General features: G+C 43.6%; 1 protein-coding gene across 1 annotated transcript in view; it reads right to left on the bottom strand.

Moving 5' to 3' along the window:
• MICAL2 (microtubule associated monooxygenase, calponin and LIM domain containing 2) overlaps positions 1-24,142 on the bottom strand; it is a 156,545-nt gene that overhangs the window by 116,189 nt on the left and 16,214 nt on the right. The window contains exons 5-14 of the mRNA XM_027852564.1: positions 23,385-23,486; positions 20,174-20,329; positions 16,322-16,422; positions 10,283-10,540; positions 9,617-9,732; positions 8,014-8,140; positions 7,051-7,141; positions 4,937-5,084; positions 2,822-3,021; positions 2,129-2,235 (exon numbers count right to left, since the gene is read on the bottom strand). Coding sequence (XP_027708365.1) covers positions 2,129-2,235; positions 2,822-3,021; positions 4,937-5,084; positions 7,051-7,141; positions 8,014-8,140; positions 9,617-9,732; positions 10,283-10,540; positions 16,322-16,422; positions 20,174-20,329; positions 23,385-23,486 — 1,406 coding nt within the window. The remainder of the gene's footprint in view (positions 1-2,128; positions 2,236-2,821; positions 3,022-4,936; positions 5,085-7,050; positions 7,142-8,013; positions 8,141-9,616; positions 9,733-10,282; positions 10,541-16,321; positions 16,423-20,173; positions 20,330-23,384; positions 23,487-24,142) is intronic.

The following is a 24,142-nucleotide window of genomic DNA, read 5'->3' on the forward strand; positions in this document are numbered from 1 at the left end:
CATCACATCACATCACATCACATCACATCACATCACATCACATCACACCACACCACACCACACCACACCATACCATAACACATTTTGTGGGGCTTGTCCTGGGTGAGAGAAGTGCCAGTGAAGCCTTTACCTGACTCCAAATCTCACCTTCCTCTGATGTCCCCAGCACACAATGACCTCTCCTTTCTCTTAACTCAAATTCTGGCTAGCATCCCTGCTCTCAAAGCCATTTATTATAGATGAAGGTATGGCTTCTTTCCCCAACTAGACTGAGAGCTCCAGGAAGCCAAGAGGCACATGCCATCTCTCCTCTGTATCCCCTGCGATGCTTAGTGCACTGCTGCACACGAGGGCTCAGAATTGGAGGAATAAATGAAAGAGTAAACATGGGAAGACTTGTATGCAGAGTGAAGAAAACAAAGTAAAAGGGAAAAAATGAATTTAATGACAACAAAATGTAAATAAAGTCAACATGGAGAGGCAACAAAACTCTGATCAAAGATGACGGACAAAGCTATTGCCATACCATCAAAGTTAAAGGATACGCATTTTAGCTGTATGACCTTGGACAAGTCATTTAACCCCTTTGTGACCTCATCTGCAAAATGAGGGGGCAGGTCCATTTCACCCTTAAATCAATGGTGCTTGGTAATCTCTGAGGTCCTACCACACCCTAAATCTATGATTCTGTAATCCTTTCTGCTAATAATTGACAGCAAGGCATTCAAGTTTTTTGACCTTCAGTCTTCTTAATAGTAAAATGAGGGTTGGGTTCAATGAGCTCTCTGGTTCCTCCCAGGTCAGAATCTGGGTGCCTACAAGCAGGAGGGCACTGAAGCCAGCCCTTACTAGCTCAGGAGAGCTGGGGTTAAAATGGGGAAATGCTACACATCAGCGCTTGATGGATTGACTCTTGCTGATGGTCTAGACTTAAGAAAGTGATGGAGAAAATATTAATGCAAATTAAACTTAAAAATGTGTCCTGTACTAACAAGGAACTATATTTTACAAGATTGCACGTGTATAACCTATATCACATTGGTTATCATCTCAGGGAGACGGAAGGAAAAGAAAGAAGGAGAGAATTTGGAATTCAAAATGTTTTTAACATTAAAATGGTTTTTACATGTAATTGGGGAAAAAATTAAAATATTTTTTAAAAATGTGTCATGCATACATTTTCTTTCAGCTGGCTATTACACATTAATCAGCACACATTGCCTATAAGTGTCTCTTGTGTCAAAACAATATATCCAAATGAGCAAAGAAATAAAGAATGAATGAATGAATAATGATTATATGAATGGACAAAGGCATTTTGTTACATTGGGAAAAGACTTGGACTGGCTATCAGAAGTCTTGGGATCTAAGCCAGCTCTGCCATTAACTTGTGTGATGCTCATCAAATCCTCCAGCCTCAGTTCTTTCTTCTTAGGCAGCTGAGGAGTATGAGAAGGCTGGAGAAACTGGTCCCTCGGGGTCTTTCCAGCTCAACATTCTAAAAGCCTGCTAATTTTCCAAGACTGGGGAGGTACAATTGCAGCTCCAATATGATACCCAATAGTCAGGAAACCAACTGATATCATGATGGCCAGTCTCAAATGTTTAGCAAGTGAAAAATCCACCAAGGCACAAGGCTACAGTAAACCATGTGGGAAGGAAACCCAGAAGTTCTCTTCAGAAGAGATCTTTCATGGGCAAATCGCCTGAAAAGAAAGGGCTCATCCAATTTATTTTAAAAACTATTCTTGGGCAAGTGGTTCCAGATCTCCTATGCTCAGGGGTGTGTTGCAGCCAGATCAAATCAGCTCACAAGAGCTGATTGTTAAAGTTGTAGTATGAGTATAAATTTTTTTGGAGAGCCAGTTATTTTAACATTTTCCCTCATATTCCTGCCTGTGCCTTTCCAGAAGTCTCCTAAAACCTTCCAAAAGTAAGTTATGAAGAACAGGAAATAGACTGACTGAAACATCAAGAGTTATAAAAGTGAAATAAATAAAATGCTCACCAGGGAATATATGTTAGACTAAGCTAATCAGAAACATTAGCAATAGGCATCAAATCTTCCCCTGCCTCAAAGAGTAAGAGAAAACAAACAAGGAAACAAAACCTGAGAATGCAGACTTACCCGTGGGGTCCGCTTCCTGGGGAAGGTTAGGTTGAGATAGTTATTAAAAATAGATGATTTGGCTAAGCTAAGGTCACCATTCTCTCCATAATTTTTACCCAAAGAATCTGTTAGAAAAAGAAAAGATTGAAATTCAGAGCTTGCCAATGTGTTATCACCAGGTTTAGGAGGCGTCCTCATAACTAAAGGAACCAACCAAATATGGTTCCCCAAGTGTATTCTGGGAAGGATCCAGAAGGGCACTTGGGGTTCAGGTCCCTGGGGCTGAAGAGGGCACTGGAGGTTGGGAGGGGGACCCAGAGAGGTGTTGAAACATCTCTGCCCATGCAGGCCCAAGGAGAAATGACGTTCCCTTGAAAGCAGGAGATACCTGAGCTCACACAAGCTCATCTTCATTTCTAGGACACCAGAAAAAGTGGGTGAGAGGAAGAGGTACCTTGAGAACAGCAATGTGAGAAAGGGACAGGATGAGCCAGTAGCTTACACTGACCATTAGCCATGGGACCTTCCCTCAGGCTACAAGGTCATCCCTTTTGGCAAATGGGAGAGAAGATAGCAGACCAGTGTTTCCAAAATGATTTTCCACTGGAGCTAGGAAAGACCAGACTTGGGCTCAATTTCAAGGGATGACTTGGGGACCCTGAACAAAACATCGAATTTCTCTGAAAAGCAAGAGGCTTGTAGGCTTCTTACCAACAGCTCTGAGGGGTGTCCCTCGAAACAGCTCATAGAACTTAGAGAGGTACATGACCAGACTGAGCTTATCTGGCTCCTGGGCGGATGCCATCTCTTTGCCTGTGGTCATGGGGGGGATTCCAAACTCCCGCTCTGCAATGTCAAATGCCAGCTGGTTGTTCTCAATGGCATCTTCTTCATTCAAAGAGTCGAAGTTGCTAAGGAATAATGTGAGAAAAGTCAAAAGGTTAGGGGAGAATGGCTTCCTCCAACCACCCTCAAAAGCCAAGTCACACTACTAGGCAGGCCTGTCAACATGATATATTGAACACCTAGAACCACTGGAAGATGACAGAATAATGAAATTACTTCATCGGTTCAACAAGCATTTATTAAGGGCCTGTTCTGTGCCAGTCACTGTGATGGAGCTCAGGATAAATAGAGAAAAATGACAACACTTACTGCTGTCGAGGAACTAACAATATCTTTTTATTGGTCAAAGCTAGTAGCTGTTGTCCAATCATTTCAGTCACGTCCAACTCTTTCACGACCTCATTTGGGTTTTCTCGGCAAAGATACTGGAGTGGTTTGCCATTTCCTCCTCCAGCTCATTTTATAGATGAGGAAACTGAGACCAACAGGGTTAAATGATTTGCCCAGGGTCACATAGCTAGGAAGTGTTTGAAACAGATTTGAACTTAGGAAGATAAGTCTTCTTGACTCCAGGCCTGGGGCTCTATCCATTGTATCACCTAGCTGCCCAAAGGTCTAGTAGATACCAGGTTAAAAGCTTCTTGAGCAAAACTATTTGTAGCAGCTCTTTCTGTAGTGGCCAAGAATTGGAAATTGAGGGGATGCTCATCATTTGGGGAATGACTGAACAAGTTGTGGTATATGAATGCAATGGAATACTATTGTTCTATAAGAAATGATGAGCAGGCAGACTTCAGAAAAACCTTACATGAGCTGATGCTGAGTAAAATGAGCAGAACCAGGAGAACAGGAGAACATTGTACAAAGTAACAGCAACACTGTGCAATGACTAACATTGATAGACTTAGCTCTTTTCAGCAATGCAAGGATCTAAGAAAATTCCAAAAGACTCATGACAGAAAATGCTATCCACATCCAGAGAAAGAACTTTGGAGTCTGAATGCAGATGGAAGCATACTATTTGCTCTCTTTTATTTTTGTCTCTTCATTTTTGTGGTTTCTCCTATTGGTTCTAATTCTTCTTCACAACATGACTAATGTGAAAATATGTTTCAGATGAATGTATATGTAGAGCCTCTATCAGACTGCATGCTGTCTTGGGGAGTGGGAAGGGAAGGGAAGGGGAGAAAATTTAGAACTCAAAATCTTATAGAAGTGAATGTTGAAAACTAAAAATAAATAAATAAGCTGGGGGAAATTTCTTGGGGGAATCAACACGTACACAGAGAAGTCAACACAAAATATATGTCAAGTAAATATAAGGTAATTTGGATCATAGACTTAAGGCTGATGAGACCTCAGAGATTATCTAATCTGAGTCCCTCATTTTACAGATGAGGAAACTGAGGCCCAGCTCCAATATATTGCACTGATTCCCTTTCTCTTTCACTTCTTTGTGCTCTCTCTACCTCTGGAATGACACCAGAGGAATATGCTTGTCATACAGCAAATGCTTAATCAATATTTATTTGTATACATTTTTCATCAACTAATCTATAGTGATTTCCCCCAAGAAGAATGTAAGCTCCTTGAGGGCATGCATATTTCACTTTTGCCATTGTAGTCACAGTGTCTCACACATAGCAGGCACTTAGTAAATGTTTATTGAAAAAATGAAAAAATATTTAAATAAACACTTGTTGACTGACTGGATGATCAAAATGTAAGAATACGCTAGTGAGGTGGGAAAGCGATTCACCAGATAATCCTCACCCTGGCTCTTCACAGATGCACAGCAAATTGCCAACATTCAGCAGGGGAAGTGATGGAGGGGGAGACCACAGATTCAAGTCTTGCCCCCAAGCCTCAATAGTGAAGGTCTGTAACACTTCATTAATCAGAGCTTCCACCAGCTATCCCACTCTGAGTCTTCCAGTAGGGACCTCTGCTATGAGTTGGCAGGACCAAAATGGCACTCACATGAGATCTGGTCTGAAGTGATGGATAAGAGCACATAAGGCCAGACCACTCCTCCAGGAGGTGCTCAGATCCGTGACGTTGACATGTTGGTAGCCTTCCGTCTGCTTCTGACACCAGGTTAAAAGCTTGTTGGGTCTGATGTCGGATTCTACAGTTTGGGCAAAGGACAGTGATAAAGGACTCCCACCACCCACATGACCGACCATTAGGCCAGAGTGATGAACCTGCAGAGGATCTCAAAGGCCCATCTAGTCTAACTCCCTTACTTGACAGATATCCATAGAGGTTAAGTGACTCACTCAAAGTCCTATAGGTAGCAAGTGATTGGACCTGGATTTGAACCAGGACTGGTTGTTGAACCCAGGTCTTCCTATTTCTTTATATCACACTGCCTCATCCATGCATGCCTTGCTAGGCTTTTGCTCCCCTCTGCATGTTGGAAATGTGGAACAAAGGAGTCCAGGGGAAAAGTCTGCCCATAGCAGATGGTGGCCTCTGCTTCATTCTACTTTTTTCCTAGGCCTCTGAATCTATTTGGAAAGGTGGCTTCTGGGACAGAAATCTGGGCTAAAATGAATGGTGGAGACAACTGGGAAGTCATTACACTCATCCATTCATCCATCCATCCATCCATGGCCCCATGGAAGGCACTGAAAAGGTCCAGAAGGAAGGTGACCTGATCTTTGCCCTTTGGCACTCTACACTCTAATGAGGAAATTAAGAACAAACAGGAAACCACTAGAGAATTAACACAGGCAAAAGACACCAGAGCACCAGGGAAACAAAAGCACAGGCAGAATGTAAAGCAAAGATGTAGATTAGGTATAATCAGAGGCAGCAAGAATAGACCCATGTTGTTCAAAAATATTCATAGCAGCATTATTTGTGATACTAAAAAACTGAAAACAAAACATGTTCTCAGGAATTGGGGAATGGCCAAGCAAAATGAGGTTCTGGACTATAACAGCATGTTACTGACTTTCATAATCATTAGCTAATATTTAAGGCTGGCAGAGAGCTTTACATAGCTCCTCATTTAATCCTCACAACAACCCTGGGTGCTATTATTATACCCATCTGACAACTGAGGAAACTGAGGCTGAGAGCGATAAAGTGACTTGCCCAGGGTCACAGTGCACTTAAGTATCTGAGGCAATATTTGAATTCAAGTCTTTCTGATTCCACATCTAGAGCTCTATCCCCTTTGGTATCCAGATAACTTACAAGAAACGACAAATTGGAAGAATTCAGAGCAAACCAAAAGACTTATAGGCATACAATGATTTTTGTTGCTCCAGACCTGTGGTCTAGGGCTGGGATTTCACTGATGTAGGGATCTTTCCAGAAAGTAACTTCCTCAACCAGGACAAATACTCTTAGAGAGGTGCCTGAGTGATTATGTGACCTGTTCAGGGACATACATGCATCAGAGGCAGCAGGCCTTGGGTCTAGGATTCTAAGGCCATCTCTCTCTCCAATGTGCTGCCTCTCACCCAATGACCACGACAATGTAAATGAAGACATCACTCAAAGGCAACAAAGCCAGGTCAAGTAAATACAAGAGATAATGTGATATGAAGTTATTAGAGTCAAACTCATCTCCTATCTTTTCTGTTAACCACCAGCAGGCTTCAAGAATGGAAAAGGACGCTCATCGATCTAGTAGGCACTTTTGCTTAACCATTTGGGGTAGAAGTGCTTTGTGAGGGGTAGGTTTGGTGTTTGTTGAAAAGTGTCTGTGGTGTCAAAACAAAATGCATTAGTAATTCATCTTAAACAGAGTCAAGGGAGTTGAAGTGCAGCATGGACAGGGGATGATGGAAAGCAGGGGATGGAATTCTAGGCAAGTGAGATAAGCGGAATGCCAACCTATTACCTTTTATGGAGTTCAAAGAGCCTAGTAAGAAAGGAGGACAATGAAGGTCAATGAAGGCAGACCAGACAAGGCCCTGAGACAGCTTTCTGACAATGTGGCTAGCCACGTTCCGGAACCACAGTCCAGTTCCTCAGTCCTATGCCCAGTCCCCTTCCAATAACCATGGCCCTTTCCCCAGCTAGGAACTAAAAGATAGATGGGGGCTCATTGCATAAAGAATGTGATGAGATGGACTCACCCCGCCGGGAGAGACTGACTGATCTTCTTATGGAGCCCAGTCTCTCAAGAGGCAGATGATGCAGCTCCGTAGTAATGTATAAATGCTTTACCTGAAAAGAGGCAAAGACTGGGCAATGGTGCGCAGCCATCCACCATCCATGTACCCGTGGCCATGCATGATCCACCCCTACCCACCCAACACTATACAGCTATCCCTATATTCACAATTCCTTTTTGTCTTTTTGGTTTTTGTCTATCATTGGGCAACACAGCCTAACGCAGGACAGTCAATGGAGGCAAGCTTATCAATGTTGCCAGCTCTCAGTAACACATGCTAAGGAATAATGACATGGATCCCAGGATTCAGATTTAGAGCTGGAGGGGATCTCACAGGTCAAGTAGGCCAGCCACCTCATTTAACATGGGATAATTATGGCCCGGAGAGGTAAGTGACCCTGCCCAAGGAGCCTACAGCAAATACCAGAGGCCAGATTCACACCTAGGACCTTGGACTGCAAATTCAGCAGTTTTTGCACTATGTCTTGCAGCCTTGTGTGACGTCTAATTACACAGTACGATTAGCCCGGGTGGCTGGAGGAGGGAAGTGGTTTTGGACAGCATGGTGGGCAAGGTGGAATAAAGAAACCCATAACTCAGTGAGATTAGGGATGAGGAATGGGTTTGGGGGGGGATGGTGTAAGGAGAGGGACCGAGTCATCCTCTGAGGCACGTTGTCCGAGTGGCTTGCTAAGTACATATATGGCATAAGAAGGACTAAGTAACCATTTTCTTCTATTCTCTGGGTAATGAGGAAAGAATGTGGAATACTTTCCTATTTGACTGTCCTGGGCTGGAAGGGCAGGGGAGGAAGGGTAATTGCTGGTGTGGGTTTATATGTCTGCCCCAAGATTTCAAGCCATGCTTCCCTGCCCAAGCCCAGAGGAGACCAACACAGGGACTCAGGGTCCAGAGAGAGGCTGACCTGATGGGGCCGGACACAGTTGGAGTTGAGGTTTGGGTACCGAGTGCCAGGGTCGAGGGTGTACTGCTCAAAGTTCTTACTGATGTTTTCTGGAGTCGTCTGAGGCAACAGTCGGTAAAGACTCTCCCTGTTTGGAACCAGAACTCAAGGTGAGAGGCTGTTTGAGAGGTCCTGGAATACTTCCCTGGGTAAAGCTGTTATTTCTCATACCTAGAAGCAGCATTTCTCCTACTGTGGCCTTCCCACCCATGGGAACTCTGCAGGGGATAGGCAGGCAGAACATGGAGGGTACTTTTGGGAAATCTGCAGCTTCAGAGAAGCCCAGTCCCATGGAGTTGTGTGGTCCTGATATAACTGCCCCTTGGGAGAGACTGTTCTTTGGGCAACAACGCCAAGGTACCGCCCTGCTGCCCTACATGTGCATGGTCACCTTTTCCAAAGCCTGTCCCTCCCCTCCTCTAACTTTTGTGACTACTGCAGCATCCGTAAGTGCATGGCCACAAGTGTCCCAGGTGAGAAAAAATCATATAATCATAATATTCAGGAAAGGGACCTTAATGGGGAGCCATTAAATCCAACCTTCCAGCCAATGCAAGAATCCTCTCTTACAGCAAAGGAGCCAGGGGTACCCTTAGAACCTAGTTCCACTAAAACATATTGTCTCTGCCTTTGGGACCACCAAGTGTTATCAGGCAATTCAAGGCTTGGAGCCTTCCCAGGACAAAAGTAATTAGTTTGCTGCTTCAAGTCTCTCCCTTCCCCAATCTGTCCCCTACAAAGCTGCCAGAATGATATTCCTAAAGCATCTGCTGTTGTTGAGTCTTTTCATTTATGTCCGACTCTTCATGGCCCTATTTGGGGTTTTCTTGGCAAAGATACTGGAGGGGTTTGCCATTTCCTTCTCCAGTTCATTTTGCAGATGAGGAAACAGACAAATAGGGTTAAGTGATTTGCCCAGGATCACACAGTCAGTAAGTGCCTGAGGCCAGATTTGAACTCAGGAAGCGGAGTCTTCCTGACTTCAGGCCCAGCGCTCTCTCCACTGAGCCACCTAGCTGCCTATTCCTAAAGCATAGTTCTGACCAAATCAACCCCCTACTCAGTAAACTCCAGTGTGTCCCTTACTGCCTCTAGGAACAAATACAAACTCTTCTGTTTTATCTCTCTGTCTGTCTCTCCCACAGTGATATTTCTTTTTTTTTTTCTTTTTTGTAGGCAATGGGGTTAAGTGACTTGCCCAGGATCACACAGCTAGTAAGTGTTATATGTCTGAGGCTGGATTTGAACTCAGGTCCTCCTGAATCCAGGGACAGTGCTCTATCCACTTTGCCACCTAGCTACCCCTCACAGTGATATTTCTAAAGCAGAATTCTGACCATAACACTTCCCAGTTCAAAAATCCACCAATGGCTCCCCACTCCAGGATCAAATAGAAATTTCTGTTTGGCACTAAGAGCCCTTCACAACCTGGTTCCAATCTACTTTTCAAGGCTTGTTAAGCCTCATTCCCCTTAATGAACTCTGTCTTCCAACCGAACTGGGCTTCTTACTGTTTCATGCAAACAGCACTCCGTTTTTGTCTTCAAGCCATTTCAGCACTCACCGCTCAGCCAGAATCTCCAGGGGTGGAATTCCCTGGTCCCAACTCTTCACCATCCACGCTGTATCAAAGGCTGCCAGGAAACCTCGAGCACAACCTGTACCCATGGGCCAAAAAGGCTAGGGGGGAAGAAACAACCAAGAACTTAGCATCCCACAGCCTGGATACTAAAGGTTCCCACTGTTCCTTATGGTTCTTATATCCATGCAGCCTTTTGGGCTCACTGACAGTCATAGAAACCAGGGAGAGGACCAGTTTTCCATGGCATAAGGACAACCAGTCCAGTTCCCCTGAAGCCCAATCATTCTGATTGGTCTGAGTAAAAATGGACAACTTAGAACTAAGAAGGATAACCTCAACTTTATCCTTCAAATTAAATATGTGAACACACGCACGTAAGTGATCAAAATCTCATCCTGCTAGAATACAGAGCTGGCTCCCTTTGTTTTTCCAGTAAGTAAATGGGCTTTCAGAAGGCCAAGAGTTTTCTTTAATGAGTACTGCCAACTGGCCAAAGACTTCCCTGAGACGTTCCCTGAGCCAAGTGTGATGGAGCAGTTACTGTTTGAGTTAACAAGAGCCCAGGAACCCACCCCATTATGTAACAGGAATTTTGTTCTTTCAAATGCAAGTTTATTTCCCAAAGTAGAAAGCCGAGACAAACAGTACCTCTAATAAGCTGTCTCCCACCAAGGCTACGAGGAGCTGATGGGATTGTCTCTCCCGAACTAAGGCTGCGTTCTCAGAGGCATACATGGAGGTAAAGTCGAACATCGCCACGTCAGGCTGGCCGTAGTGATTCATGGCAAAGTCCAGGGAAGGCAGCTGGTAATTGGTAGCAAAGTCGGCTGCTTCCCTTGCATAGGACAGCAGGCAGTCTTGGTTTACGTTCTCTGGGCCAAGCAGGAGCTCCGTATCAACATAATCCTGGGGGGGGGGGGGACAAATGACATGTCACAATGGGGATCAAGACTAGAACTCAAAAATGGAACTGAAAGAATGATGGGCAAAACGAGGGAAATAATGTGAAGGAAAACAACATTGAATGCCATGGGAACTCAAAACGATGCAACTTCCCACCATGACTCCAGACAATTAATGGGGACACACCACCCTGCTCTCAGCCAATGTGGGTGGAATGGGTCGCACATCACCAGACATAGGCAATACATTGGTTTGTTTGGCTCAACTGTACTTCTTGGTTACAAGAGAGAATTCAAATATGTACAGAGGTGGTTACTGAGAAATGACAATGATGTTTATAAAAGCATCGGTAAAACATTTTAAAAATGATCACATCAAAAGAATGCCACAGAGTATATATGGATTCAGAAAAGAATTTGATAAAGAAAAAAATGTTATTTAAAGTTGTCCTTTTCCTGGAAAATGGACAATGACAGGTCCAACTTTGGGATGTTCCAGGCGTTATGCTCCAAAGGGCTATGTCAGACAACTTTGGAGATAGAAAGGACCTTTGAATTCATCTAGGATGGTCACCAGAGGCTATCATTTATTCTTTTACAACATTCATTAAGCACTGCAGGCAAGGAGACACAATCCAACAAGCGCATATTAAATGCCTACTATGTGCAAGGCACTGGAGTAGATGTTGGGGATACAAAGTCAAGAGGAAAAACAATGCCCTGACTCACCAAAAGCAAATACTCTATCCTGGAAAAGAAGCAACAGGTAAACAGACAAACAAACGCATCATAATTTAAGGAGGATGGGAAGAACATTAATAGCTCTTCACTGGAATTAGGAAAGGCTTCCTTTAAGATGCTACCCATGAGCTCAACTTTGAACAAGGGATTATAAATGATACAGAGGAGGAGGGAGTACATTCCAGGCATCATGCAAAGTCTTGGAGGTGGGAAATAATGTAATGAATTCAGGCACCAGTACATAGGCCAGTTTGGTAGGACATAGAATGAGTGAAGGGTGGAGATATGAAATAAGTGTGAAAAGGTAGATAGGAAGCAAACTGTGAGAGGCTTCGCACATCGAGATGAAGATGGAGACACAGATCATAGATGGTAAAAAGGTGAATTTCTCCTAGTCACCCAGCACAAGCCTGCTGCCTGGGCTGCTGGATTTCCAAGAGGAAAGGATACAAGAATTCTCAGTAAATCATATTGCCATAGGGGTGGGGGCATAAAGAGATTGTACTTTATCCTGGAACAGGGGGCTTCCTGAAGGTTCTGGGTCAGAGTTGCTGTTTGTCCTTCGTTCTCGAAGAGGACCGTGACATCAGGAAGGTGATGCCATGACTTGCAGGTAGACTTGGGATGTGGGAAGATTACTTTGCCACCTGTGTGGAAAAGAGACTAAAGCACAAAGAGACTGGAAACAGGGAAGCCTATTGAGGACTATCCTAATAGTCAAGGTGAGTGGTGATGAGGTCTCGAACCAGGGTGGTGGCCACATGAACAGAGAAAGGAGGCACTGCCGTTAGACACGGACTCTCCCCAAGGGCAGTGGATGGCTTGTTTTTACCTTTGGATCTATCCCCAGTGTTTGGCATGGTGCTTGGTGCATGACAGATACTTAATAAGCCACTTATAACTTTATTGATCATGAAAGTAGAGTTGCTATGACTTGGCAAACTGACTGGATATCAAAAATAAAATGTACCAGACCTTATAAGGGAAGGGAAATACTCTGAGCCAAGGGGTGGAGGAGAACAAGAAGGTTGTTCATCCCCATAAGCACCCATTTCTTCTGAGCTCCTCTACCCACCACTTCCCTGCTCCACAGGTGCAGGGGGAATGAGTGGATCATCAGGAATGATGTCTCTGGGGTACCTCCCACTCCTGAGGCAGATGTGATAAACAGGAAGCATGTAAGGAAGGACAAAGAAACTATGAGGGCCAAACAGTACCTCTTAATGTGTGAGCAATGGGAATCCCGGAGGTGGAGGTCATCAGGCTGGGACCTCCCGTCTAGGGACAGAGTACAAGGGGGACCTTTGAATGAAGCTATAGCTTTAGAAAGGGCCTAGACAGAGAGGATAATACCTTGGCTCATCATAAATGAACCAGAACAAGGGTAAGACGGAAGAGAAAAGATATAGGAAAAGAGGGAGTCAGGGGAAAAAAACCCAAGGTGCATCCATAGAAGTAAACAGGTCAACTCAAGGAAATAGGCAAGGGACTTAGGATCCAGAACCAGGGAAAAGGCCAGAGAGATTTTCTTGTGGGCAAAACCCAAGGCACACACCCTGAGTCAGCAGATCAGGTGGAGATCAGGAGAGCTGTTTCAACCTGAAGCCAAAGGGGCTGGACCTATGGCCCAGACTGGAAGAGATCTGTCTCCTCCAGGGACCTCCAGATTGGAGAAGGTGGAAGTAGGAGGAACTATAAAGACAGATATTAGGCCCAAGGAACAAGCCCCAGGGGAAGGTACTGATGACCGGACTGGATACTGCTATTGAGTTGCACCTGGACTGGGAGTATAGCAAGCTTTTAAACCTGTGCCAAGCTCAGTAATGGGAGACGGTTTGTGTGGTTTGTGAACTTGACCGTGAAATTCTCTCACACCACAGTAAAGTGTATCTATAAACACAAAATGACTATATGTACTAGCTTCATGGACAGGCACATCTTCAGAGAAGAAGAAACCTTGCAGAAAAGCCCAAACCCCAAAGGTGATGAAGAAATATCACTGGAGACCTGTGGCAACTGGGAAATGACCTATATGGGGAAGGGGGCGAGGGGTTGGGGGGCTACCAGCTGGGCGCTGCATCATCAGAAGGAGAAGGGAAGAGAGCAAAGATGAAGGAATGGTGGATGGAGTGTGATGGAACAGAGGCCGCAGGGAGAAGAGAAGCTTTGGATCTGGAGCTGGAAGGTCTGGGTTCAAATTCCAGAATGGCCGACTCATTGCCTGTGTTGTTGCCTTGGACTGATCATTTTCTGATTCTTCATTTCCCCTTCTTGGATTGGACGAGGTGGCTTCTAAGGTTCCTTCCAGCCCTGAGTAGATGCCTCCAAATGCATCTCACAGAATAGAGGACCCAGTGCTCTACTACATAGCTCTGAGTTATTTAGCTCATTCATGCCCAATCATAGTACTTCAAGAATTCTAAGCTCTGCAGGTCTAGTAATGTGCACCTGGACTGCAGAAGCCACGTCTTCTTCATCTCCATATCCCTCTTACTGGCAAGTATGCAGCCGGGCCCATAGTAGGTGTTGAGTTCCAAAATGTAGTTATGGTAGACTGCGTCAGGTGCTGAACTAGGAGTCAGAAAAACTTGTGGATCTTGCCTCAGACACTTATTAGCTATGTGACCCCTGGGCAAGGTATGTAAACTTTCTGACCTTTGGTTTCCTCATCTGTATAAGGGGTATAATTTCCTCCTGTATCACTGCCTTGTCATGGTGCAGGGGCTTCCTAGCTCAGTGAAACCATGAGCTATGCTGGGCAGAGTTAACCAAGATGGACAGGTTATAGTGGAGAGAACTGACAAACAGTGATCCCCTGGAGGAGGAAATGGCACACCACTCCAGGATCTTTGCCAAGGAAACCTCATAGACAGTATTCTATGGTCCACGGGGCCATGAAAAGTCAAATGTGACCGAACAACAAATAATGGGTGTAATAATTCCTATTGGATAGTAACTACCTCAGAGGTGCAAATAAGTGACTGTTTATGAAACACCTTATAATTGTCAGCTCTCACTAGCAACCACATCAGAAAGTGAGTCCTCTGTATTACCAGACTCTAGCAGGAGGCCTTGACCTGGGGTCCAGAAACTTTATTTTTTAAAATTTATTTTAAAATTAAAATTAAATTATTTTAAAATATTTTGATAACTGTATTTCATTGTAATTAGTTTCCTTTGTGTTTTATTTTATGCATGTAAAACATTGCTCTGAGACGAGGCTGATAGACAGCATCAAGCTACCAAAGGAGTCCATGATACAAAAATGGGTTAAGAACCCCCTATTCTGCAGGGACAGCTAGGTGGCTCAATAGATAGACCCGAGCCCAAATCCTGCCTCAGAAACTTACTAGCTGTGTGACCCTGGGCAAGTCACTTAACCTCTATTTGCCTCAGTTTCCTCATCTGTAAAATGGGGAAAATAATAATACCTACCTCCCAGGGTATCAGATACGATATTAATTGTGAAATACTTAGTACAGTGCCTGGCACTATAAAAATTTTATCTATTATAATTAGTTCTACAGGAAAGTTGTGTATTCTTATGATTCATGGTGACTGCAAATGTGACCCCAGAGCGACAAGAGTTATGAAGACCCCTGGTTCAATGAAAAGGTCACAGGGCCAAGAGAATTTGAGAGGTTGGTTGTATTCCTGGCCTTAACCACCAGCTGGCTGGCTAGTTCACATGTCCTTCCACTAGCCTGTCTGCACCTCCAGCCCCTCATCTGTCCAAAAGGTGCATTCACTGGTCACCCTCATCCCTACATCACAGGGCTCTTGCACAGAGAACAGGAGATAAGAAATGGTGCAAAGGTCATGAGAAGCCCTTCAAAATGAGCTCCTACTGTTAGGAACATTTCACACAGAGCTGGGTGAGACCTTTGAGAAGAGTTTAATGGATTAAAAAAATGTTAAGTTAAATTTTCAAAAACGACAATAACACCCCACTGTCCTGGGGCTTTAAGATTTACCAGGTGTTTGCTTGAAGGACCTTATGAGGTGAGGAGGGGAGTTATCACCAATCCCATTCTAGAAGTGAGGAAACAAGCTTAGATTAGCTAAGTGACTTGCCTAGAGTCACAAAACTAATAGATAGTTGAACTCAGGGCTTCTGGCTCCAAAGCCTTGCTGCCTCCTTCCAAGGTGAAAAAGCTACATGCTCTTGATTTTCTCAGAGATATTCTGGCAAATGCCTTGCCCCACAGCCTGAGGGCAGTGCCACTGTGACCACCTGGAGTCATATGCCAACGTGAACCACTCTGCGGTCCCTCTTCCTGGGAGCTTCCTCAACAGCCTCTGCCAGGGTGTTACACATGCCAACACAGAGAAAGCCCTGGGGAGAACTGGATTACAGATGCCGTGTGAGTCGCTGCCGGAGAAACCTGGCAAGAGAAGGGATGCATTCTTTCGAGGCAAGCGGTGATGACTGAGCAAGGTGTGTTTCGCCCAGAGAACGATGCTGACCTCTCATTGCTGGATCCTTATCTCACTACTCTCTAGGGCTTGGGAACTGAGAGTACAAACTCTAGGGACACTTAACACTCTGTGTTCTTACCACTGTTCTCCAGTCACAGCCGCCCTGGGTATCTGATAGTCAAGCACCAGGAGATCAGAGCCAATACAAAGAGAGGCATTGCAGCAAGAAAGAGGGACTAGTTGGTGGCCAGACAAGGCAATGAAAGATAAATAAAGGACCCCTGCAACCCAAAAGCAATGCTGAAAAATACTTGAACTTTGATGAATCATAATGAACATTCTTAGTCTTTGAGAGCTGATAGTGAAAGGAACTTCCTCTCTGAAGAGAGGTGTAGAGACTCCAGATGTGGAATGCGGTATACACTGTCAGAAGTGGTCACTGCATTGGTTGGCTGCGTGTAAATGTTTTTCTTTGTTACAAGGGTGAGTTCAGTGGAGGGTAGCAGTGGGGAGAGGGAATAACAGGGGTATGAAAACAAAAGACAGTAATAAAACTTCAAAAGTGCAAACGATCACTGTCCCCCAGAGTCCTGGAGAAGAACTTTTCCAGGGGGCGTCCACCTACATTCACAATGACCCCCTTGTCCAGGAGGCTCTGTTTCTTTGCTGTCATCACAAAGTAGTGAGTACTGTCCTTGTAGTAGACGATGTTTTCTAGGTCAATCCCTACAAGGAGACAAACACAACATTCATCAAACAAGGCATAGGATACTCTCTCATTATTTCATCTCTTGGCATCCTCAGGCTATATGTTGTTATAAAATCTGGCTTCGGTTAGTGGCCAGGGTGGGACATGTACAAGAGTTTACTTAACTAAGCATAGCTAGCTGATTCCCACCAAGGCACTGACTGCTTGGGTTGAATAAGATGACAAAGAATTGTTTTTACAGATATCCCCATCACCATGTTGTCCACATGGTAGACAAAGCTTACAGTCGGGGCAGGAATGATGATCCGCTAGATGGCATAGTGTATAGAGTGCCTGGCCTGGAGTTAGAAAGAACTGAGTTCAAATAGGACCTCAGATAAGTAATAACTGTACCACCTTGGGCAAATCACTTAACCTCTGCCTCAGTCTCCTCAGCTTTAAAATGGGGATAATAATAGTACCTTTCTCCCAGGGCTATCATGAGGCTAAAATGAGATGATACTCATAAAGTGCTTTGCAAACTTGAAAGCACTACATAAATACTAGCTACTGTTATTGTTCTCATTATTATTTTTACTCAAACCAAACAGATGTGGTCTTCAGAAAGTAATCCTTGCTGAAAATACTTAGCACTAGAAGACAGAACCAGGAACAAGGGGAGAACTTACAGGGAGGCTGATTTTATTTCAATGTAAAAGGAATAGCTTAGCAATTCCAGCTGTTCAACAAAAGAATGTGCTGCTGGGATGGAGCAATAATAATGAATTCCCTGTCAATGGAAGTATTCAAGTAGGATGATGGACAGTCACTTTTTGGGGAGGAAATGTGCAGTTTATTTGGACTTCAGGTGGGGGCTGGACTAGATGAATCCTGAGGTCTCATATAACTTTGAGATACAACATTATCCATTTGAAAGAAGGAAAGTTAACTGAGACATTGGGACCTCTATAGCACAGAAGACACGGCATCTTGCTATTAGGACACAGTGAGAGACAGTGTGGAGTAATAGATAGAGACAGCAGGTCTCTGAATTAGAAAGACCTGGGTTCAAGTGTCACCTCTGACCCATCCTGGCTGTGTGACCTTGGGCAAGTCACTTAATCCAGATAACTCTTGAAAACTCTAAATAGTAGAGGACTTGCTGAACTTCTTTGGAAAAGGGAATTTCATCCCTGGAAATTCTCTCCACCAAAGAAATCCCAGGTCTAGACCAAAAACTGAAAAAAAATTAGGACAAGGCAGAGGTACTCATGAGAATCCCTTTAATCCTATTCAATATGAAGCAGCAACAGACAAATCATCTCCAAAAGAAACACAAGCTGTAGTCATATAGAGCACTCTTCCCCTAGACACTCTGACTTCTGCCAACAGAGAAGACTAAAAACAAATTTCAAAAGGACTCCACAAAGACATAGCATATAAAAAGGCCCAAGTGAAACATTTTTCAAAATTCCTTTATTCTGATCACTCACCATTAAATACCTCCTGTGTGCCAAGCACTGAGCCAAGCTCAGGAGCCTGAACATCTCAAAGGATGAAAACTCCACGGGGGCCAGAACTGTTTAATTTTTGTCTGTATTGCTAGCACCTGTCACGGGGGTTGGCATATAGTAAGCACTCAACAACACAGATTTAGGTCTAGAAGGGACCTTAGGGGTCATTTAGTTCAGTCCCTTCACTTTATGAATGGGAAAATCAAAGCCCAGAGAAGGTGACTTAACTAAAGTCACACTCAAACATAAATAAGATAACACATCAAGTCTTTCATTAAACCATGAAACATACCCAGAGTTTACTTATCTGGGGAAAAACATTTTTGTCTATTTTGATTTAAATAATAAAAAAAAGATACTCGTTGATGAGATTCCAGTTTAACATTCTTTTTACAAATGAGGAAACCAAGGGGAAGTGTCCTGCTCATGACTACGAGGCTGGTAAGTGGCAAAGGCAGGAGCAACAAAGCAGGTCTTGTGTCCCCCTGATGTCCAGGGCTCTCCTCCTCTACCACACTGCCCCCAAGTCCTTCCTTAGAGGTCTCTCTCACTCAGATACCCAAATGAATCTGTGATTTCTTCAATGGGGGGGTATTCCCTCCGACACTACACAATGCAATCTATCCATTCCTATCTAGCCTCAGTGACTCTCATCCATTTCCTCACCAATGTGTGACACATTGAGATTCTACCTGGTAGGCTGGTTGGCCTTTCTCCTGACCTCACAAGGTACCAGATGAGCTCACAGGCTGTGTCACCCTTGCTCTTGGCACATGACCATAGTTTCTGATCATATATTTCTTTGATGATACCCTTTGCTCCACTGGTCCTTTATAAGCCCTTATTTGTAATGGGTGGTTACTTACACCCATCATGTGCTTCTACTGACCTCTGGGTGATAACTCATTTTTAATGCTTCTGAGATAGTAGTGGTCCATGACTTGAAGCCATATAGCAACAGGACTACCCTATGCTGATTAAATAGACTCTGAGCATCCCCCACCTCCCAAAAGCCAGAGTTCACTCAAGAGTCAAGTGAACAAGAATTTATTAAGTGCCTACTATGTACTATGCACTGTGCTAAGCCCAGAATCTATCAAGAAAGGCAAAAAATGATCCCTGCCCTCAAGGAGCTTATATTTTAATGGAGAGACAAAATACAAACAGCTACATACATACAAGATATATACAGGATAAACTGGAGATAATCTCAGAGGGAAGGCAATGGGTTTTAGAGGGACCAAGAAAGGCTTCTTGCTGAAGGTGGTGAGATTTTGAAAAGATGACGTCTAGAGATTAACTCCTTGCTATCACTTTATCAAAGATACTTTTCCCTCCAGAGTCCTCAGCCCCTAAACACCTGGCTGCTTCTCCATGTTTATTTTAAAAGCACTGGACTCTAAAAAAACTAGACTTTAGAAACTGGGGGACAGGGTGGGGGATGGACTTTTAGAAGGGTGTGTGGATTGGAATTTGGGAAGGTGGTGGGAGAGGACAGGGGAACTTTTGGAGGGGTGGGTGAAGTGGAGGGTTGAGAGGGTGGGGGAGAAGATAAGGTAACAGGGATAGAGTGAAAGAGGCTGAGAAAGAAAATAATGAGTAAAAATAAGATAGAGGGCAATTCACAAATAGTAATTACAACTTTGAATGTAAATGGGATGTTTATAGCATCTCTCTTTGTGGTGGCAAAGAACTGGAAACTGCAATCACTTGGGGAATGGCTGAACAAGTTGTGGTGTATGGTTGTGAAGGAATACTCCTGTTAAAAAAAAATGAAGAGGTCAGTGATCTTAGGAAGGCATGGAAAGACTTGTCTGAAATGCTGAAGAGTAAAGTGAGCAGAACCAGGAGAACATTTTATACAGTAACAGCAATACTGTTTTAAGAACGACTTTGAGTGACTAAGTCATTTTGACTATTATAAATACACAAATTAAAAATAAAGTGCATATGAAGAGAGATACAATCTGTATACAGAGAAAGAACTGATAAATAGAAGTATGTATAGAATAACTTCACATATGTATATATGGAAATAAAGAAGGGAAGCAAAAAAGGAAAAACAAGAAATTTACATGATAACTTTGTTGTATATTTGGAGGGAATAGCAAGTTGTACACGGTAGATTGCAGTTTCATGTGTGATCATCTTTTTTTTTTCTTAATTGTACTGCATTAGGGAAATGCTTTTTTTGTTCCCGGAACTGAAAATAAAATAATTTTTTTTTAAAAAGCACTGGACTCCAGCCTGGTCTTGAGGGAGATGAAGGACCCACCTGTTTCTTCTTTAAGATCCTGAAAGAACTTCTGATTGAAGATGAAAGCCACCCCACTGATCTCTTCTACCTTGGCCTCAGCTGTGGTGTTTCTGTTGATGAAGTTGGCAGTGATTGCAATAGCCAACTTCCCACGGAATTCTTTCCTTCTGAAACCTGGGTGGAGAAAAAAGAAAAAAGCAGGCCTTTTCTCTGGGACAGGCCTTGAGGGCTGAGCAAGGTTAATGTGGTCACTGTTCTTCAAGTCCTCATAAACACGTGAGAGCAGGACCGGAGACCGGGAATGGTTATGCCACTCCAGGGAATTGGGGTGGGCCGAAGCCCAAAACCCTGAGGTTTGTACATAGAGACAAGATGTGGCTGACTATCTACTCCGAGCTCTTCCTCCTTCCCTCCCCTTTCTTTCTTCCTTACGTCCTTTGTTGTTTAAATTTTCTTTGTTTGTGAATTTAAGAAACATCAAAAAAGAACATTTCCATATGTATAAAGTAGCCCAGAAAAAGATGAATATGTGAAAGTGAGACATCACATGGGTTCTTTATGGACTGTTGGTTTTGTTTTTATCTTTTGATAAGTGTATTTCAATATAATCAATTTCCTTTATTTCAATATAATCAATTTCCTTTAAAATTCTCCCTTCTATGTAATCCTATGTGTAGGTCATTTTCTGCATTTAAAAGCGCCACTCTGAGAGGTTCGTGTGGGTTCCAGCAGACTTCCAAGGGGTCTACAACACAAAAGAAGTTAAGAACCTCTGCCCCATTTGTTACACAGAGCTGGCTTTAAAATAAAAATCAAAAGAAGTTATGATGAATTCAATATGTTACTTTCAAAGCTGTCCTGCTTATCTGTGTTTCCTTTGGAAGTTCCCTCACTCCTCTCCTATACACAGTTATAAAAATATTTCAATGACTTTGTTGTAATCCTTTTGCTAGCTTCTCCCTCTCCTCAAAAAGCAACCAAAAAAAAAAAAATCACGATCTTTGTTTCAAAAAACAACAAAAAATAAAATCATAATCTTTGTCTCAAAAAACAACAAAAAAGAAAATCACAATCTTTGTCTCAAAAACAACAACAAAAAAAAGAAAAATCACAATCTTTGTAACAGATTAGCACAGTCAAGCAAAAACAAATCTACAATTTGTTCTTGCCTCTTCTGAAAACTCCAAGGCCAGACCGCTTCTGTCGTTATCCTAATACAACCCAATCTCATCCCCACCAGTGATATGGTGAGGATATTGCCTCATTTTCCTCAAGAATGGATTCTTTGGAGTGTTTGAGAGGAAGTCTAAGTAAGGGACCTCCATGTACAATGCTGAGTGCCAGCTGGCTACATGGGGCGAGCGAGCCAGGGGGGTAAGTCTCCCATCAGTCAGGTGGACCCTCTCAGATGGCACAGGGACCCATGCCAGTAGCACAGTGGCTTCCCGGTCCCTCCCTCTGAATTACAGAGGCTTTGCTGATGGGAAATATGGGGTGCTACCTAAGGGAGGATCTGACTTCTAGGATCACAGAATCAGAGCTAAAAAGGATCTCAGGGGCCATCTGAGTCCAAAAATGAAGAATAATTTCTGGAGCCAAGTTTCAATGTGACTAGGTGTGGTCATATCTGATAATATTGGGGGAAAAAAAAGTCATCCAGATGACAGAAGGCAAAAGGCAGGTGAGATGGCCCTTTTCCCTAAGGAGCCTGAGTACCTGCTACAGGTCTGGGATGGAATTAGGCAGCAGCTCCCTTTGCACAAATGGGAGGGAGCATAAGCTAAGCCTCTGTTCCCAGAAGGGATTCAGAGGTATGGTATGCCATCAGATGACAGATCTCCAGATCTGACTCCTACCTCAGTCATGTTCTGTCTCTCTCTCTCTCTCTTTCTCTGTCTCTTTCTCTCTCTCTTTCTCTCTCTCTCTGGGATCTTCCTTACCTGGGCAACCATTGAAATGACTCACCTCTGGGAGCAAAACCTGCCCTAGTGTTCACCCCACACCCAACACTAACCAGTCAATCACCCCAGCAGACTTGCTTGGCTGCCCATGTTCCCCCTGAACATGGGGTATGATGAGAAGGCAAACCTGTCAGGTGTCAGCGGCTTTCCAAATAAAGGAACACAGTGCTGAAAGTACGGAATCATGCGAAGGTAGCAGGACCAGCCAACTATTTCCTGGGCTGGGAAAGAGCTAGGAGCCAATGGGCTGGTAGCAGTGATAACGTGGGGCTGAAAGGGGTATGGGAAGAATAGATGTACCACGTAGGCACTAGGGTTCAGAGAAATGGAGGATTCTCCCGGCAGCATGTATACTCTGGTCCCTCTGAGCTCAAAGCTGAGTAGGTGAAGAATCAAGTATTGATTAAGCATTCACTGTAAGCCAGGTACTATGTTAAGCACTAGGAATTCAAAGACAAAAATCAGAGTAATCTCCATTCCTTAGGCATATGAGTGATTCTATGTGTCCCAGTGGTCAGTGTAAGCCAAGTTCCTATTAGTGTGAACAAAGAATCACTGAAGGGGTCACATTCAAACTCACGCTGTGTATTTCCAGTGGACTAGAATTAATTACCATATTTTACATAATTATAACTTTGAAGAATGTGAATTCAAATACATGACCATTTCCAGGGATCCATTCTTTGCATTGTTATTTGCACTAATCAGAACCTAGCTCTGGTCTCTTGATAATCCTTGCTGGAGTGCAAACACCCCACCCCCACCCCCTACCCCCTACCCCCTGCAAAAACCTAAAAATCTGGTTGCCACCAAAGCAAGGTAACAAGATAAGGTTCCTTGCCCTCCAAAGGTCTATATAGCCTTAAGGCTCATCCAGAGATACATACATACACACACACACACACACACACACACACACATATACACATATATATACACACATATACATACACATACATAGATAGATAGATAGGTATATGTTTGGGTTTTTTTCCATATATACATACACATATATATACATATACATATATACACATACACATACATACACACACACACACACACACACACACACACACACACGTTTGGGGTCTTTTCTCTTTTTAGTACCAATCCCACAGATCACAGAGCACACCCTCTTTGTCAGAAGTGGTCAGTTAGTCTACAAACCTTCACGAAGCATTCACATCCCACCCAGTCCAGGCCTTTCTCTCCTCACCCACACCATCCATGCTGAATCCCCTTAGAAAAGGACACCACTCTCTCACCTTCTAGAGTATTCCTGCGGCCATCAGCACCAATGATGACATCAAACTCAAAATCAGATAGCGGGTGATCTGCAGGTAGAATTTCTGCACGCCAGCCTATTTCTAGAGAGAAAGGGAAACATGGTGAGTTGGTTTAAGGATGATCAAAATGGCCACAGGGGTCATGGGCCTACCCTTGATTTGTTTCATGAGAGAAGGGAACTCAAAGGATTCACAACTCAATCGTTCTTAAAATATTTCCTCACTACATCACCAATCCTTTCACATAACTTACCAGCCCCTAAAGGATTGTAGGATTAGGGACCGAGCTAGAAAGGACCTTCTGGGTCACTCTGTCCAAAGCCCTCATTTTGCAAATGAGGAAAATGAGGCCCAGAGAGATGTCATAACTTATCTAAAATAACACAGACAGTTAGTTGGCAGACCTAGGATTTAAATGCAGGTCTTCCAAATTTAAAAAAAAAAATCAGTCTATTTTGCATAGCACCCTGCCACCTCTCTGTAGTGGGGTGCCATTTAACAAGCTTGAATAAGTTTCCCTTGCTCTGTTGAAGACAGCCCTGCCTTTAAGGAAACAAATTCTGAAAAAAATCTTCCTGGCTCCCCTAAGCCAGGATCAAAAGTCATTTCTAGGGGTAGTGAATGACTACCAACTGTATACAAAGTAACCCTTCCTTTCCCAGGGGTAGAAAATGGGGGTGGGGTGTGGAATCCCAACTGCCAATTGACTGACACGAGAGAAAGCAGAGGACCCAGCA

The sequence above is a fragment of the Vombatus ursinus genome, unplaced genomic scaffold (assembly GCF_900497805.2).
Source record: "Vombatus ursinus unplaced genomic scaffold, bare-nosed wombat genome assembly UNPS02009770.1, whole genome shotgun sequence".
Classification (NCBI taxonomy): domain Eukaryota; kingdom Metazoa; phylum Chordata; class Mammalia; order Diprotodontia; family Vombatidae; genus Vombatus; species Vombatus ursinus.